This window comes from Hydra viridissima, unplaced genomic scaffold (assembly GCF_058129835.1).
Source record: "Hydra viridissima isolate aposymbiotic clone 2 unplaced genomic scaffold, HvirCarnegie_v1 scaffold_1, whole genome shotgun sequence".
Classification (NCBI taxonomy): Eukaryota; Metazoa; Cnidaria; class Hydrozoa; order Anthoathecata; family Hydridae; genus Hydra; species Hydra viridissima.
In genome coordinates this window covers 17,568,684-17,584,579 of record NW_028324300.1, presented here as the reverse complement: position 1 = coordinate 17,584,579, position 15,896 = coordinate 17,568,684, and the positions used below count along the sequence as shown (strand labels likewise).

The 15,896-nt window shown below is 34.0% G+C and overlaps 1 protein-coding gene and 1 long non-coding RNA gene across 4 annotated transcripts in view; one reads left to right on the top strand and one right to left on the bottom strand.

Annotated features, from left to right (window-relative positions):
* LOC149893660 (uncharacterized) overlaps nucleotides 1-15,896 on the bottom strand; it is a 148,964-nt gene that overhangs the window by 16,564 nt on the left and 116,504 nt on the right. The window lies entirely within an intron of this gene.
* LOC149893662 (uncharacterized) lies at nucleotides 6,243-9,170 on the top strand. Of its 3 annotated transcripts, none has more exons than XM_090076144.1 (5): nucleotides 6,243-6,443; nucleotides 7,244-7,300; nucleotides 7,816-7,997; nucleotides 8,233-8,422; nucleotides 8,894-9,170. In XM_090076144.1, exons 3-5 carry the CDS (start codon nucleotides 7,929-7,931, stop codon nucleotides 8,962-8,964), a joined length of 330 nt encoding a protein of 109 aa, XP_089932270.1. In that variant the 5' UTR covers nucleotides 6,243-6,443; nucleotides 7,244-7,300; nucleotides 7,816-7,928; the 3' UTR covers nucleotides 8,965-9,170. The 3 variants fall into 3 exon arrangements, with proteins under 3 accessions (XP_089932270.1, XP_089932262.1, XP_089932274.1); XM_090076136.1 differs by having other exon boundaries at nucleotides 7,230-7,300; XM_090076148.1 differs by lacking the exon at nucleotides 6,243-6,443 and adding an exon at nucleotides 6,759-6,906.

Sequence of the window (15,896 nt, the reverse complement as noted above, 5' to 3'; positions counted from 1 at the left end):
TGGGGGGAATAATTCAAAGTGTGGAAGTTTAGCCCACATAAGTGGTTTCCAGTCTGTGCCACGTGGAGGCACTTCCACATACAGACCAGTCTTTTTGTCTCAAGACTTACAGTCAAGGACTTAGACACAGAAAGAGAAACCTAAAAAGAAATGAAAAATTTCCTGTTAGTTTTTACATACCTGCCTTGCAAAACTCTTGGTCTTTGAAATGAAAGGCTGTTGAGAAACCTAGCTAGAGAAACTTTCATAGACATGGAAATATCAGTGTTCATTTAAAAAATTATGAAATGAGATTTAATCCAGAACTTGTCTGTATACAATATTTTTTGAAACTCCTCCAGGGGCCAAAATAAAAAGATTCCTAGAAGAGCCAACTCTAGTGCTGGCAACATAAAATTGACCATGTGAGAAACATGGAGACCTCAAATCAACGCCACAGTATTTGATGGATTGTCCCTGAGACTTGTTGACTGTTATGGAAAATGCTAGTCTAACAGGGAACTGAAGTCTTTTGAATGGGAATTCAAAATTGGAAGCTACTAAGGGAATCCTGGGAATAAGAACGCTTTCACCAGCGCCCTTTCCAGTCAGAATTGTTGCCTCAATGGTGCTGCGTAGCATTCTTTTCACACACAGTCTAGTTCCATTGCACAGTTTGAGAGGGTTCAAATTTCTCAACAGTATAATAGGTGATCCTACCTTCAAATAAAGTGAGTGAGGTGGCATACCAGGAGGATTTTGGGCATTTAACACCTCAACAGGAAAATGAACTGCATCAGATTCCTCAACAACAGCATCAATTGACTCATATAAGTTGGGTTCACCTGGCAACATTGATAAAATCTTAGTATTTATATCATGAACATCATCATTTTTTGCAGCAAGAATTGCTCTTTCTGCCAACCAACTTAAGTTTTGATAGTTCATTTCCACACTTGGATACACAACATTGATAAGGTCCTCAACTGACTGTACCAAATTGCACAGCTCATGAATCAATTGAATTTCATTGTTGTTATTGTGAGGAAACCTGCCATCACCAATTTCCAAAAGAACATTTGGAAAATTGTCAAGATTACTGTCACTTCCCAAGCTCACTCGCATGTTTTGAGTCAGGGTCAATGTCCTTGCGTGTCTCCACAAATGTGACATTTTCAGACATGCATTGACTTCATCTGCAGGTGTGGGCTTTGGGATGACTGGTAAGGTTTGCCGGAAATCCCCACAGAGTAGAAGTAAAGTGCCCCCCATAAGTATGTCATTTTTTCTGAGATCTTTTAGAGTTGTATTTAGGGCTTCGATAGATTTATGGTGTGCCATGGTGCACTCATCCCAAACAATCAATTTACAATCTCTAAGGATTTGACCCCTAACGCTATTCCTTGATATACTGCAAGTAGGATTGTCTAACCTAGCAATATCTAGTGGAAGTTTAAATGCAGAATGTGCTGTCCTTCCGCCATCCATCAAGGTTGCAGCAATACCAGTAGAAGCTACAGCGACAGCTATCTCTCCCCTAGATCTTTCTTCAGCCAATATTAGGTTAGTCAGGAATGTCTTGCCTGTACCTCCTGGAGCCTGTAGAAATTTTATGGATCCATCCTCATTTCCTAATGCATCCATTATTGATGCATAAGCATGTCTTTGATCATGATTGAGTAGAAGCCTTTTTTCAGCAACATATGCTTGCAAATCTTCTGCATTGTAGTTCATTTCCCTAAGGTAGTCACTGTGAAGCATAGCACCTTGGTTGCGGGCTGGAGAAGGTAGGCCTAATTGCTGCAATTTGCTGTTATTCATGGACTCACATTTATCTTCGATCAAAATCAGGGCCTCACTAAATACATCTTCAGAATATTCAATTTCAAGATCTGGATTTTCTCGCCTAACCCTTGCAAGAATATCCTCACTCAATGTTTCCTTGTACTTGTTCCACAGTTCTGCCGGATTTGAAGGGTTACATGTGCTAACTATAATTGCAAATAAGTCTCGCATTTGTGAAGGTAAAGATATTTGTTTAGCCTCATTCAAGCACTCATCTCAATGGTTGTCCCCCTCCAAGAGTCCTAACATTTGACACGCCTCACGAAAGGTTTCACACACGCAATTTTCAATAGTTTTCACCTCATTAAAAGACCTTGGGCCTCGCACCTTGTGTAGCAGTAATCGCAAGAAATAGCATTCCTTGTTTTTGGGGTTCACCACATACACTCTTCCCAAGGCCTTGCCTGCTTTTCTCCTTGACCAACATTTTTTACTTGCATTCCAGGTAAAATACTTGGGAACTTCCACGTAAAGCAAGTTCCTTGCAAGTTCATCCACTGTACAAAGCTTGAAAAATGCCGTCAGAGTTGTGTCACGTGGATTAGCTGATATTTCGGCAGCATTCTGCTCCGTGAAGTACACCCTTTGGCCATTTTCCAGGTGCACTTGAAGGTGCATCACAGTAACAGAACGATGATGTATGGAGCAACCAAATATCCTCCGGAATGATTCATTGCTACTCAAATATCTCCCAAATTCGTAGTTACTCACCTCGTCATTGGCTCTTGAGCCAACAACGCCAAAAGCAGCCATGTCACTTCCTTTATTCACATACTTGCAGATATATTTGATAGACTTTACACTACTACAAAACTCAACATTAATGTGTGCATTAAACATTTTAGAAAGCACAGGGGAGTAAGGAACAACCCAACTGTTGTCAACTTCCATTTCCACGTTTCCCCGCAATCTTACTTTGGCTGTAAAGCCACCATCTAATGGAGCACGACGTCTATACAATGGATAGCCATCTGTACCAGTTTGAGTCTCACATAATAAGTTACGCGGATACTTTTTTGTGCACTTGCCATCCTGCATACATGGGGCTTGGAGATTGTGGCGGCCACAGGGCCCATGAATCATATTCTTAGTTATAGTTGCAAACAAATTTGGGTCCACTTCAGGGTTAGGCAGTTCTGCAGATATCACACTGTCAATCTGAGAAGGGTGAATTTTTGACTTTAGCCAAACTAAATTGTGAGAGTGGGGGAGACCACGCTTTTGCCACTCAATTGTGTTCACCCATCCTTGAACCTCTCCAAACAAACACAGTCTTTCAAAAGCCTCTCTAAACTTTGTTTGCTTCTGCTCAAACACTCTGGCAATCAAATCATGACGGTGGCTAGCCTCTTGACCATTTGCCAAGAGCTCGCGAATTTCTAACCACGCTGGGTTACACGTGAAAGTAACAAATAAGTCTGGCCTTCCAAACTCACGCACATAGGTCAATGCATCCTGAGAGTACTCATGCATGTGGCGAGGGCTGCCAGTAAATGAAGATGGCAGAATGACCAAAGAGCCCACATTTGTCACACTACCATCCGAAGCAATAGCATCCCTAAGGTGTATATACTCTTCAGCCCTCAATTGTTTCTGATTAAGGCAAATATATAACAGTCTCTCACTCTGTATTTTTGCACACATATCAACCACAAATTGCTGAAGCAGGTTGCGACAATTAAGCAGGTAGTTCTGCTCTTCATCTCGAACCATCAAACGATATGCATAGAAGTCCATGGCAGACACTTTCTTAGACGTTTCTTCACCACTAATTGGATTTACCTGTCTGAGAGCAAAATTGTAGCCATCTTCTCCGTAGGAAAAAAGAAGAGGATACTGCAAAGCATCATACCAGCGATGCGTTTCAATGATACGCTGGACTCCCGCATTTCTTTTGTGAATAACAATGTCACGTGTTCCAGTCTCTTGGCCAGAAATCACACTGCAACCTCATCAACTTGTGGAGCATTATAACGTCTCTCATGCTCACCGGGGGGCCGCCTATCAGCCTTGATAACAACCTTATACTCATCAGAAGGCATTCTAGAAAGAGCTACCTCAAAAGTATGCACCAATGAATTGCACTCGTGAAGCATTCGTTGCAGATTTTCAACAATTTCACGATTTGTACCTGACAAATATGAACACCTCTGAGAGGCAGCATCTCCTACAAAGTACAATCGTAAGAATTGCGGTGGCTTTCCCTCTATTGGTAAAAGCGACCCTGCCAGATGGTACACTTGGCCCTGGACTGTAAAGGTGGACTGAAATCCAGAGTGATCAACAATGTTTGTCGCACCAAATGAGGTTATTTGAAAGCAAGAATTATATTTTCTCATGTTTTTCAAAAAATCCCTCGACTGGGGAGTTTCACCATGGGTGAGACGTAAAAGTTCAGGAGGTGGTGGTGCCAAAGGAGCTAATTTCACCTTCTCACTGTTGCAACATAGTCCAGGGCGCTCACCCTTAAACGTTCTTGCTCTACAGAACTTACAAATCTTATCCATTTTACCGATCAAAGAAAATGTGCTATAATCAATTGTAGGATCATACATAAAGCCATCAATTTCAGCAGACCGTCTGGCCCTGGTTAACGATCTGAACTGCTCTACTCTTTGCCTCTGTTCAGCAAGAAAAGTTTCTCTTTCATCAAGAGTCTGCAATTGTCTCATCTCTATCTCTCTTTCTCTACGCACATTATTTGAGGCCTCTCTTTCCATTTCAGTCTGAGACACTCTAATTTCAAGCTCTCTTGCTCTGCGCTGTGCTTTGGAGGATAATCTTTCTTCCTCAGTTTGGGATTGAGTTAATTGAAGACGTCTTTCTCAGCGCACATCATTTGAGGCCTCTCTTTCAATTTCAGTCTGAGACAATCTTACCTCAAGCTCTCTTGCCCTGCGCTGTGCAAGTAATACCTCTCTTGCAGCCGCAGTTTGAAGCCTTCTCTGTTGCGCTCGCCGTTCCCTTTCTCTCAACAGTCTTTCATTGCGCTGACCAGGAGTTTCTCGCCTTCCTTTCCTTGAATCGATTCCCTTTCCTTTTCCTCGGGCCATCCTTTTTTAATAAATAAGTATAAATAAGTTTTAAAGTTATTCCATGGCTTCATAATCCTTTTCAACACCAAGTTAAAGCATTAACTTTATTCCAGCAAGCAGATCCATGAAGGCTTGAAAAGAGCAAAAGAAAAATAGATAAATTCAAGATTTTATACTCAACCAAGTGTAATTGAATTGCGTGAAGAAACTATTTACGGCGGATTTGATTGACGTAGTTTCTTTGATATGTTGTAAATATAGTTTAAGCGGTTTATTTTATGAGCATATTTGAGGTTCTTTGTATAGTATAAATTAAAGGAAAACTATTTGTAAAGAGAGAGTTATTTTAGGAGAAGAGAAAATGTAGAACTGAAACGTTGTGTTCGCTGCAAGAAAACAACACCAAGGCAGAAAAATCCCAGGGACAATCCCTTTTATACAAAGTAATAGATTCAAAGTTCAGTTACCAAATAGTGAGCCCAAAAAATCTATTTGATTTTGCAGTTTCACATATTTTCACACTCTATGTTGGCTGAAAATAAGTCACAGGTTCAAGTTAGCCTTTCAAATCTGATGAGCAAGGGTGAGCTAAACATTCATTGGGTTCAAGAAGATTAGGGAAGTGAGCCAGAGAGTCTATTAGATTTTACATGACCGGCAAGAGGTTAGCTAGAATTAGCCCCTGGATTTTTTAAAATATTAGGACGCGGCCGAACTCAAAAGAAAAAAAAAGAAAGAAAGAATTTACCTTCCTCAAACAGCCTCTCGTGGGCTGATTTGTTTAAAGCAGGGACAATCCAACTGCCTTTTGTTCAATGCATAACTCTTCCAAAGAAAGAAGAAAGAAAAGACATCTTAATTTTTATTCTGACAATAAATTCTTCAGCCATTTTAAAATTAGTTGTCCGGTCGCCAAGGACTCGAATTGGACTCGGCCGGCGAAATTCAGCTGATGCCTGGGAGGGAGCCATTTTGAAAAATCTCCATGAACATTTCTTTAAAAGATTAATAACTCAAGAACCGTTTGTCCAATCAAAAAGCTTAAAAAAATCAAGTTGCTTAGGATTTTGAGTTCTACACTTTTAATTTTCTAAGGTTTTTTATTAGACTGTTTTAGAGATTTTTGCATTTAAAGGTGACGTCGTAAAAAAAAGAAAAATTCTTTTAAAGATTTTGTTGTTATTAGTCCGTTTTAAAATCTAAAACATAGCCTACCCAGTAAACAAGCTTTAGTTGGTCCAACTGATGGGCCAGTATCGGCTATAGTTGGCTAACTATTGGCATTTCGTGCCAACCTTTAACCGACTGTGTACCGCGGGTTTTTGAATTGTTAAAGTTTCCCGTAAGTTTTATAAATGTATTTTAAAAATAATTCTCATGGTCTAAGTGAATATATTCACTGAAACCATGCGACTAATAATTAAAATTATCCAAATAGATTCATTCAATAATTAAAACTATTCAATAGAGTTAGTTTAGTTTGAAGCTATTTATCTTTTTTTTTCTTTCAAACGCTTTTTTTACCGTTTAATTTAACTTTTAAACTCAAACTCTACTACACTTCTTAATATAACCTTAACGCTGGTAAGTACAAATATTTTACATTTATCCATTAGTTACACATTCAGATATAATTTTTGACATTGGTTGAGTTTTTTAATTTATTTTTATGATGACACCATTGTTGTATTTGTATTAGACATTTTAGCTCTATTATAACTATTATTAAAAGTTAAAATACAGCTAAAATGTATATGTGCGTGTAAAGTAGTATGTTTACGTGTATATTTCTGTATGTATCTATGTATACATATATATATATATATATATATATATATATATATATATATATATATATATATATATATATATATATACATATACATATATATATACACATAGATACATCCAAATAAAATGTGCTTTATTGTCAGTATAAACAGAGTATCTGGGCGTACCCACTACGTATTTTTACTAAGTAGTTCGTATATAATGCACATTTTATAATGTTTTATAACATAAAATAACTTAACACATTAAAGACATGGTATGTTTTTTGTTTTTTATTTTTTGTTTGTTTTTATCTTTTGCTTTTTGACCTTTTGGGAGTTTTGTAATGATTGGGAATTTTGTTTTATGTGATGTTGTCAGGCTGGCTAACACCCTGATATTTATATGTATATATATTTATATGTATATATATTTATATATATATATATATTTATATGTATATATAATTATATGTATATATATTTATATGTATATATATATATATTTATATGTATATATATATTTATATGTATATATATATATTTATATGTATATATGTGTGTATATATATATATATTCATATAATGCATATAATTATAGCATTTCATTTAAAGGGGCATCGACTTCTAAAAACTATGAGAAAACTGTTCAAAATTTTGGGGATCAGGAAAGTAAGGTTTTGGTTAAACTATTTGTTTGTTGTTTTTTTTGTTTTTTTGTTTTACTACTTGTTATACATTGTATATGTGTTATGCATACATACATTGATTATGATGCTGACATATATTGACAAAAGAAAACTATTTATATTTTATGTAAAAAAAAAAATTTATTTTTTAATTTAAGTCATAAATGGATGAAGGCTTTAAAAAAATACATATTTCATGTTACAAAAATACACATTTCTACTTTTTTATGCAGATAAAGGTTTTAAGTAATGCTCTTTCGCGTGACCTTAATAACACAGCACAAAAATGTGCTAGAATACCATTTTCACAGCAATCAATTCACCTACAGGGATAAATAACATGAATGTTTAAAACTTTAACTCCAAATATTTGAGTTCCATAACACCTTCATCTATGTGTGTCTTCAATTTAATAACTAGATTGTGTTTTTGAAACCAGTTTTCCAATAAGATTCAAATGCAATTAAATATTAAATAATTATTTATGTATGTTTGTAGAGAAGTTAGCAGCTTTGGAGTTAAGATTAAAAGAACTGGAGCAAAAAAATAAGTTTTTAGAAGTTCAAAGTTTTTTGGATAATGAAGACATTGTTGTTCCCCTTGGCCTTCCAATGGAAAGTAAGGAAGATTTGGAGAGGCTTAACTTTATGCTACAGATGAAATCTGAGATGGCTCTCTATGTAATTTGAAATTATTTTTTATATTATGTTTCTACCAGTCTACAGGTTGAGTTTAAACTAGTAACTATTATTTTATAAGATCAAAGATAATTTTTTTATAAATCTTATAATTGTAAATTATCAAAGGTAATTTAATAATACTTTAGTTATATTATACCCCATTACATTTTTATTTACCTTTGAAAAAATAATTTAAATAAAAAAAGTTGTAATATGTAGCATTATTTGTTTTTAGGTCGAATATCTGCGTTCTATTGGCAGTAAAGTTGAATGTCCAAAATACATACGATGTGTGTTGGGAGCCATGTTTTCCAAAAACTTTAGCGTTTTTTCTAATCTAAACAGATCTTCAAGTAAGATGATAGCTACTGGAATGAGCAAGATTAAGTTGCAATTTTATCATTTTGTGTTAAAGTGCTTATTATGTAAGTATTACTAATTATGTAAATTTTTAGTCTATTAAAGTCAACTGTATTATTATATTTACAAAAAAATGTTTACAACACTAAGAAAGAATATAATATGTTAGTACTTATGACAATTACCAGTGTTGTCATTAGTTGTGACATTGTAAGATATTATATTCTCCCTTGGTGTCTTGAACTTATTAATGCTGTATTTTATTGTTAACTAGAGACGTTAATTGCCAATGTAGACCATGATTTATTAGTATTCAACTATATGATTCTTAAAGAGCATATAGAAGTTTGTCTTGAACCTATAAGCTTATTGCTCTCGGTTATCATATGCACTTATTTTTAAAACTGCTAACCAGTTAATGTAATTCTTGATTTGCAAAGTATACGTGTAAAAACTTAAAAATAACTTAAAAATAATTTATATTTAAACAAAAAATAAATTGAGTTTTTAAATTTATTTTCATTTTATTCTTTTAGCAACAGTAAGAATTCAGTATCTGAATTCCAAGGATAAAGATATTTACCCCATAGTTTCAAGATGGTTTTAGGGCGCAATTGATCAAGGAGATGGGCGAATAAATAGAAAGATGAAAAGCAAGGTTATAAAAAATCAGTTGCAGTTAATCAATGAAAAGAATATTTAGTTATTATTTTCATTTGCAAATTTATAAAAGCTTATTTATCTTGATTTTATTTATAATTCTAATTTTTCTTAATTATTATTAATAATTATCTAATAAATCGCCACGTTTTTAAATACTAGCGTTTTAAAATATTGTTTTTAATTAAAGCTGCCAATATTAATTTCAAACCTTTAATAATATTAACTACAATAATAGAATATTTTCAGTTTTTTATTTGTAAATATTTTTCTTTAATGATCTGGAAATAAAAGTGTAATGATTAAAAATTTGTTTATTTTGTGTATTCAACTAAGTTATCAATAAATAATACAATATTTTGTGTGGACAGTAGTACTGTTTGACTGGTAAAATCTGATATACAAACAATCACTATTAGATAGAAAGTTAAATATTAAAAAGCAAAGTTATACTTTGTTATTAAGCAATATTCAAAACATGATTTATAACTTTTGCACTTTTAATTTAAGCGCAAAAGCGAATTTAAAAAATCGCGAAAAAAAATCATATAGTTGGGCCGGTAATGGTACCAACTGTTAGCCAACTGTTTTATTACTGTTGGGCCGTTAACGGCAACCAATAGTTTAAAAACAGTTGGCTAAGTGTTGGTAAAAGCGTTACGTTTTTTTCACGGTACCAACTAAATAGCCGACTGTTGGCCCAACTGTAGCTAATAGTTGGTTATTAGGATCGGGCCAACTACTTACCAATTGTTCGATGTTTACTGGGTATGGCATTAGTTAGATTCCCACGAATTTTTTAAGCCATTCCTGATTAAATTTGGTGGTCTGGTTGTCAAGAACTCAGCTCGGACACGGACCACGAACGGTACAGTCCTCTTTTATTTATATAGATAACAAACTTTGTTTTGCATGTTTATTTAGATAGGAAAAAAAAAAAGGAGTTAGGAAGAGGAAGGAATTCTTCAAAATTTAAAGAAAATGTAAATTTTCAACTATTTAGTTTAGGATATTCTTTGTTTTTCTTTTTGATTCATTAATTTATTGTAATTTATCGTGATTAATCATGATTAATCGTGATTAATCGTGATTAATCGTGATTAATCGTGATTAATCGTGATTAATCGTGATTAATCGTGATTAATCGTGATTAATTGTGAATTATCGTTATTTTGAGCAATCGTCTTTTTTTAAGTAGATTTTTTTTTTGTAGAGATTTTTATTGTACTTTATTGTAAATAAGTTTTAATATTTATGAAAGTTTTTATTTGAAAGAGTTTTATGCAGCAGAAGAAAGTTTATTTATTGTAAATAAAATTGGAATAATATTTAAAATGTGTTCTATTTTAAAAGTGTTCACCTTTGTTCCTCTAATTTTTCTGAACATAACTGTAATAAATGTTTTAAGCATAAAAGTATGTCAATGAATATATTTAAGCCAATATGTTTGTTGATAATATAATCAAAAATATCTTTCAAGCATCAAGCAAATGTCAAAAATACAATCTTTGAAAATTGTCTGCTATAGGTAAATATAGGCCTCTGCGGATACTAAAACATCGATCGTTAAAAGTTCTATGCGCTGGGAATCAAAATGATTGTATTTAGGTAACATAAAACTTTGTTTTTCAAACATGGAAACCAATTATCGGATGTTCCAATATCTAAATTTATTCATCTGAAAAACTGCTATAGAACCATTGAGCGCGGGTGTAAGTCAGCCTACGCATGGGTCACCTCACATAGGGGGATTTTATTAAGTAAGAAGTCGCGTAATCGTAACTGATCTTAAGTTGAGTAAGCGAATCTGCAAACTGAATTAAAGTATTTTAGAACTCAGTTAAATTTCTCTCTCTCTTACGCAGATACAAACTAATCTTCTCAATAAAAATTTTATATATTCACTCTGTTATATATATTTTTTCTCTATCAAAATAACTCCCTTTCACTTTTACACTTTTATCCTTGGAACTAATACTTCCTAGTTTATTTGAATTAGCTTTTGGAGTACTCGGAACCGTAGAAAATTAAAGAATCTGTACAGTAATATCAAAGTTAACTGTTGCTTTTTAATTCGAACGCGTGATTTAAACGTAACGTCGCGGTGTCAATGTCTTATGTCAATGAATTATAACTATTCACCTTTTCATACTTTATTTATTAATTTTAAGGGTAAATATCATTAAAACTTTTATTTCCTAGTCTGTTTTATTAAAACTTATTTTCTGGTTTTATTTTGAGAAAACTTAGTGAAATTTGTATTTCAGGGATCTTTTTTCAATTTAAGAATTTTTGTGTTACACAATACCGAATTTATAACTATGTTGCTGCTATTAGCAAATTATTAAACACCATGTTGCGATTAAAACACAAGTATTGATACCCAAAATAATTTCACTCGATAAAGTTAAAACTTTTTTTTGCTCAACTTCAAGCAATCAAAAAAATTGCCACAAATGTCTCTGTGAAACGCAGACGTCATCGATAGAGAATTAGATAAAATTACTCGTCGAAAACATGTTGGAAATATGAAAACGCGTGAAAACTGCTCTTGTAGTTTTAAATAAAAAAAATTGCGTAAAGAATATGAATTAAAGGATGGCCTATAACTATTTTTCTTATTGAAAAGTTTTACTTCTGAGGATGAGAAAAACTTAATCACCAATTGTGTTAGTGTTCATTATGTCAACTTTAATAACTATTTTTAAAATGATGAGAAAAAAAAGGAAGATGAAGTAAGAACAAATCAGTTTCTATGAAATTTTATTTTTGAGTTTCTGTTAATGTTTCAATAAATGAACAGTTTCTTCTTTTTTATCGAAACGTTTAACTATCGTAAGTTTACTTGCAATATTTTTAACTGACAATTTTTTCAATTATAAAATCTTATCCTTGGTCCTGTTTTTTTGCAGATAAACAGGAAAACGATTTAAATTTCTATTCTGAGAGATAAGTAATGCAACATAAAACATCAATTTACGACTGCGACAATTCCAACGATTCCAACGATTTCAGCAATTCTGACGCCCGACCACAAACATGATCATTAAAAAATGTTTCTAAAAGAACGAGACGAGTATTTTTGGAGATATTTAGGGAAGAAATAGCGAATCTACTGAGGTGAGATATAACGGAAATCAGGGTCAGGTTTACGCAAATAGAAAAACATGCAAGAGAATTGATTAGCCAGAGTAAACATAGAAACATTTTTATTTTAAAAGCTTAGAATGTATGAACTTTTTTTAAGATTCTCTGTGTTAGATAGCTTTCTTATCATTAAAGATGTTTAAGAAGATATTGCACTTAAAAGAAAATATTGCGCACGAGCTAGTATAACGGGCAGCAAAATAGAACGGGTATCACGAGAGACAATATTTAAAATTAAATGTCTCAAAAACTAAGTGAAGATAAAACAAACGGTTATATGCGTTTAGCAAAATATTTACTCATTTAAAAGTTTTCACTTTTTTTAAATAAAGAAAAACACCATGATCTTTTCATTAAACGAAATGTTGCATGGAACTTTCTACGTTTTTACCCGTTTCTTTTTCATTCATCGTCGTTGGTGGTCTCCTGAACGGCAAGCTCAAACATGTCCAAATATTCATGGAAGAATATTTCAAGCTAAACGAAATCGATATCGAAGAAATAAGAACAAAAACTAAAAGCAGCATCGATGGGATCACAAAAGAGTCTTTTATAAACGAGGGAAGAAAGGAAGCAATAAAAGCATTTAGCAACATGTTTAAAAAATGATTTTCAATGAATTTCTCAAGTGAAATTAAAAAAAAATTAACCACTGATTATAAACGCAAACTCGATCATTTTTTTGTTTAAGATTTTCTTTCACGTATTTTAAAAGTGTCCTTTTTTAAAATACAAGACCCGAATAAGAGGGATTAGATAGTTTGAAATATTGTTGAGAATAGAAAAAATTTATCAGGAAAGTCTCAGCAAAAACATTTCAAATGTAAATTTTCAGACTGATTTGAGTCAATTTTACAAGCCTCTCATCGAAGCAATAAAAAGGTGAAAAACGAGCTGAAGAGCATCGCCGACAGAGTGGCTGATAATAGAGTTGGCGACAACAGCTAATTTGCTTTGACTTATCCTGAAAGCGAGACGTCTTTTGAAAGTTTAAAGACTTTCAACAGTTCAAGACCTTTTGAAAGAATGAATTTGGGAGGAACCGCGTCTAATTATTTGATGCATTACGCGATGAAAAAAGAATCCTACAACAGAGTATTTGGAATTCATGCAAAAAAAGATGGTAAAATGTACATCGGTAAAAAATTAGTAACCATTGATAATAATGGCGTCATTATTGGTGAAGACAGATTTGCTGGAACAAGGTATCCAATGATATGGAATATGGAATAAAGTATCCAAACTGCAATTACGACTTGAATTTTAGAGAAAAGAAGATTACAATGGCTTATTCACATGCATTCTCGCTTGATGAAAAATATTATGGTACAAACGAACTTGTTTGTCTATGTAGACTGTCTTTGGTTGAATATGTAAAATTATATCAAATATTCCCTGTGGACATAAGCAAACAAAAAGAGAGGGTAGTTTCCGAAACGGCTGAATTGGTTTTCAATGTTCAATTCCGAACACCGACGCCTGCAAACGTTGTCATATTTGCGGTAATCATTTCCGACAGACTGATGAGATTCGAGTCTGATGGAACCAATATGAGTGCTGTTTATTAAAATCCATATGAATTAAATACCACGTGAATTAAAATCCACGTGAATAAATCTTGACAAAAATGAATTAAAGAAATTTTTTTTCTTAACATATTAAAACCATGAGACACAAAAAAGCATCTGAAAAAATTGCTGAGAGAAAACGGCGTTTCAAAAACGTCGAACAATTTGATGACGTTGATGATGATTGCGGTTGAGAACAATCTGATCAATAAAGATTCGCTTTCGGAAAACACGAAAGAAGACAGGCCGGTGGGTCGACCGAAAAAAGATGGGAAAAATAAGAAACAAAAAAAAATCAATCGGCCCAAAGTACGAGAGACTTAGGTTGATCAGAAAAAAACCCGTGACGGTAAGACTGACCAATGTTGAAACTGGAGAGGTGGTTGAATATGGATCAATTTACAAAGCGATGAGAGAGACGGGACATGGATGGAATTATTTGGAGAGTCGAGATGTTAAAGTGGACAAAAACTGAATAAAGATTGAAATTTTAAATTCCGAGAAATTAACAGACTCAAAAAGAGATTTAAAAATTTTTAAACAAGAAAAGTTAAAAAAATGAAATGAGTTAAATAAAATCTTGTCAAATGAAAAAATGGAATACTATCTGCTTGATGAATTAGGCAAATCGAAAATTATTTTTTCAGAAAAGGAGTTTGAAGAAGAGTTTGAAGAAGAGTTTAACGAGGAGTTTGAAGAAGAGTTAGAAGAAGAGTTTGAAGAGGAGTTTGAAGAAGAGTTGGATGAGGAGTCGGATGATGAATCGGATGAGAAGTTTGAAGAGGAGTCGGATGAGGAGTCGGATGAAAAGTTGGATAAAGAGTTGGATGAGGAGTCGGATGAAGATTCAGGATATGAGACGGGAGAAGAGTTTGAAGAAGAGTCGGATGAAGAGTTGGAAGGAGAGTTGGATGAAGAGTTGGACGAGGAGTTGGAAGAAGAGTCGGATGAGGAGTTGAAAAAAATGTTGAAAGAAGAGTTAAAAGAAGAGTTGAATGAAGAGTCGAAAGAAGAGTTGAAAAAGATGTCGGAAGAGGAGCCGTAATACTTTCTGATTAAAATTGATGAATCAGCCGAGTCATATACTATTTTTTCAGAAGATGAGTCGGAATAAGAGTCGGTTTTTTTGCATAATGCACAATCGTCTTGGATGGAAAATTAAAAAAAAATTTTTAACAAGAAAAAGTTTAAAAATTGAAATGAGTTAAATAAATAGATTTCTTTGATAAAAATGGAAAACAAAACTGTCAAAGAATTGCGAGAAATTGCCAAAGTCCAAAAAGTGAAAAATTATTCCAAAATGCGAAATGCCAATCTCGTGAGAGCGCACAGTCATTCAGACACACCTACATCTGCTCTGCGTCCTGTTCCTGCTCCGCGTCCGGTTGTTCAAAGGCCGGTTTCCTGCTCCGCGCCCTATTGCTCGAGAGCCGACAGATCGTGAAAGACCTGTTCCTACTCCGAGACCGTCACGACATACCTTTGACGAGCCAGTTCCAGATTCGTCACCTGTGTTGGTTCCTAAATTATTTTCAAGGTTGACTGAGGCTGCAAGAAACGTTTCGTCGCCCATCGTCAACAGATATAACAATGTGCTTGAAGCGATTGATCCATATGTTCCACAGGTGGTGAAGAAAAACGTGAGATATGCAGGAAGCTAAATCAAAAAAAAGAATAGAGTCTCTCAAATTGATCGTATTCGACAAGACACAAAATCCGATTGAGTTTAAACTGACGAAGCATACGGTAAATTGAGTCGCCAAACAATTTTAACATCAAGTTGACAACGAGCTGCATGACGCCTCTTCTTTTTTAAACCTGGCGAGAGAGGGAGCGATAAAAATCCTGAGAAAAAATAAAAAAAAAAAAGTGTACTTTGTCCTCACGTGCGAGATGAAGTGCACCAGCATCACCACTGGAGAGGTTGTAACTCGAATTGTTCCATTTACGTCCAACTCTGCAATTGTTTTGTTGGCGACGGATTTGAGAGAATTTCACGACAGAACCAAAGAAGCCATCCTAAAAAACATGGTTAAATACAACATGATGGGATCGAATTGCAGAGTTTCTACCATCTTGAGGATGGACATTAACATGTTTGATTACAATTCCATCAGCGCGAGGTCTCACATTCCACTCGATCCTTTTCTGTTGACCAAAAAGA

Coding starts and splice junctions, on each gene's coding strand:
- LOC149893662 (XM_090076144.1), top strand. CDS start 7,929: ATGGAAAGTAAGGAAGATTTGGAGAGGCTTAACTTTATGCTACAGATG. Junction 7,998..8,232: donor AATCTGAGATGGCTCTCTAT/GTAATTTGAAAT, acceptor ATTTGTTTTTAG/GTCGAATATCTGCGTTCTAT. Junction 8,423..8,893: donor TGTGTTAAAGTGCTTATTAT/GTAAGTATTACT, acceptor TTATTCTTTTAG/CAACAGTAAGAATTCAGTAT.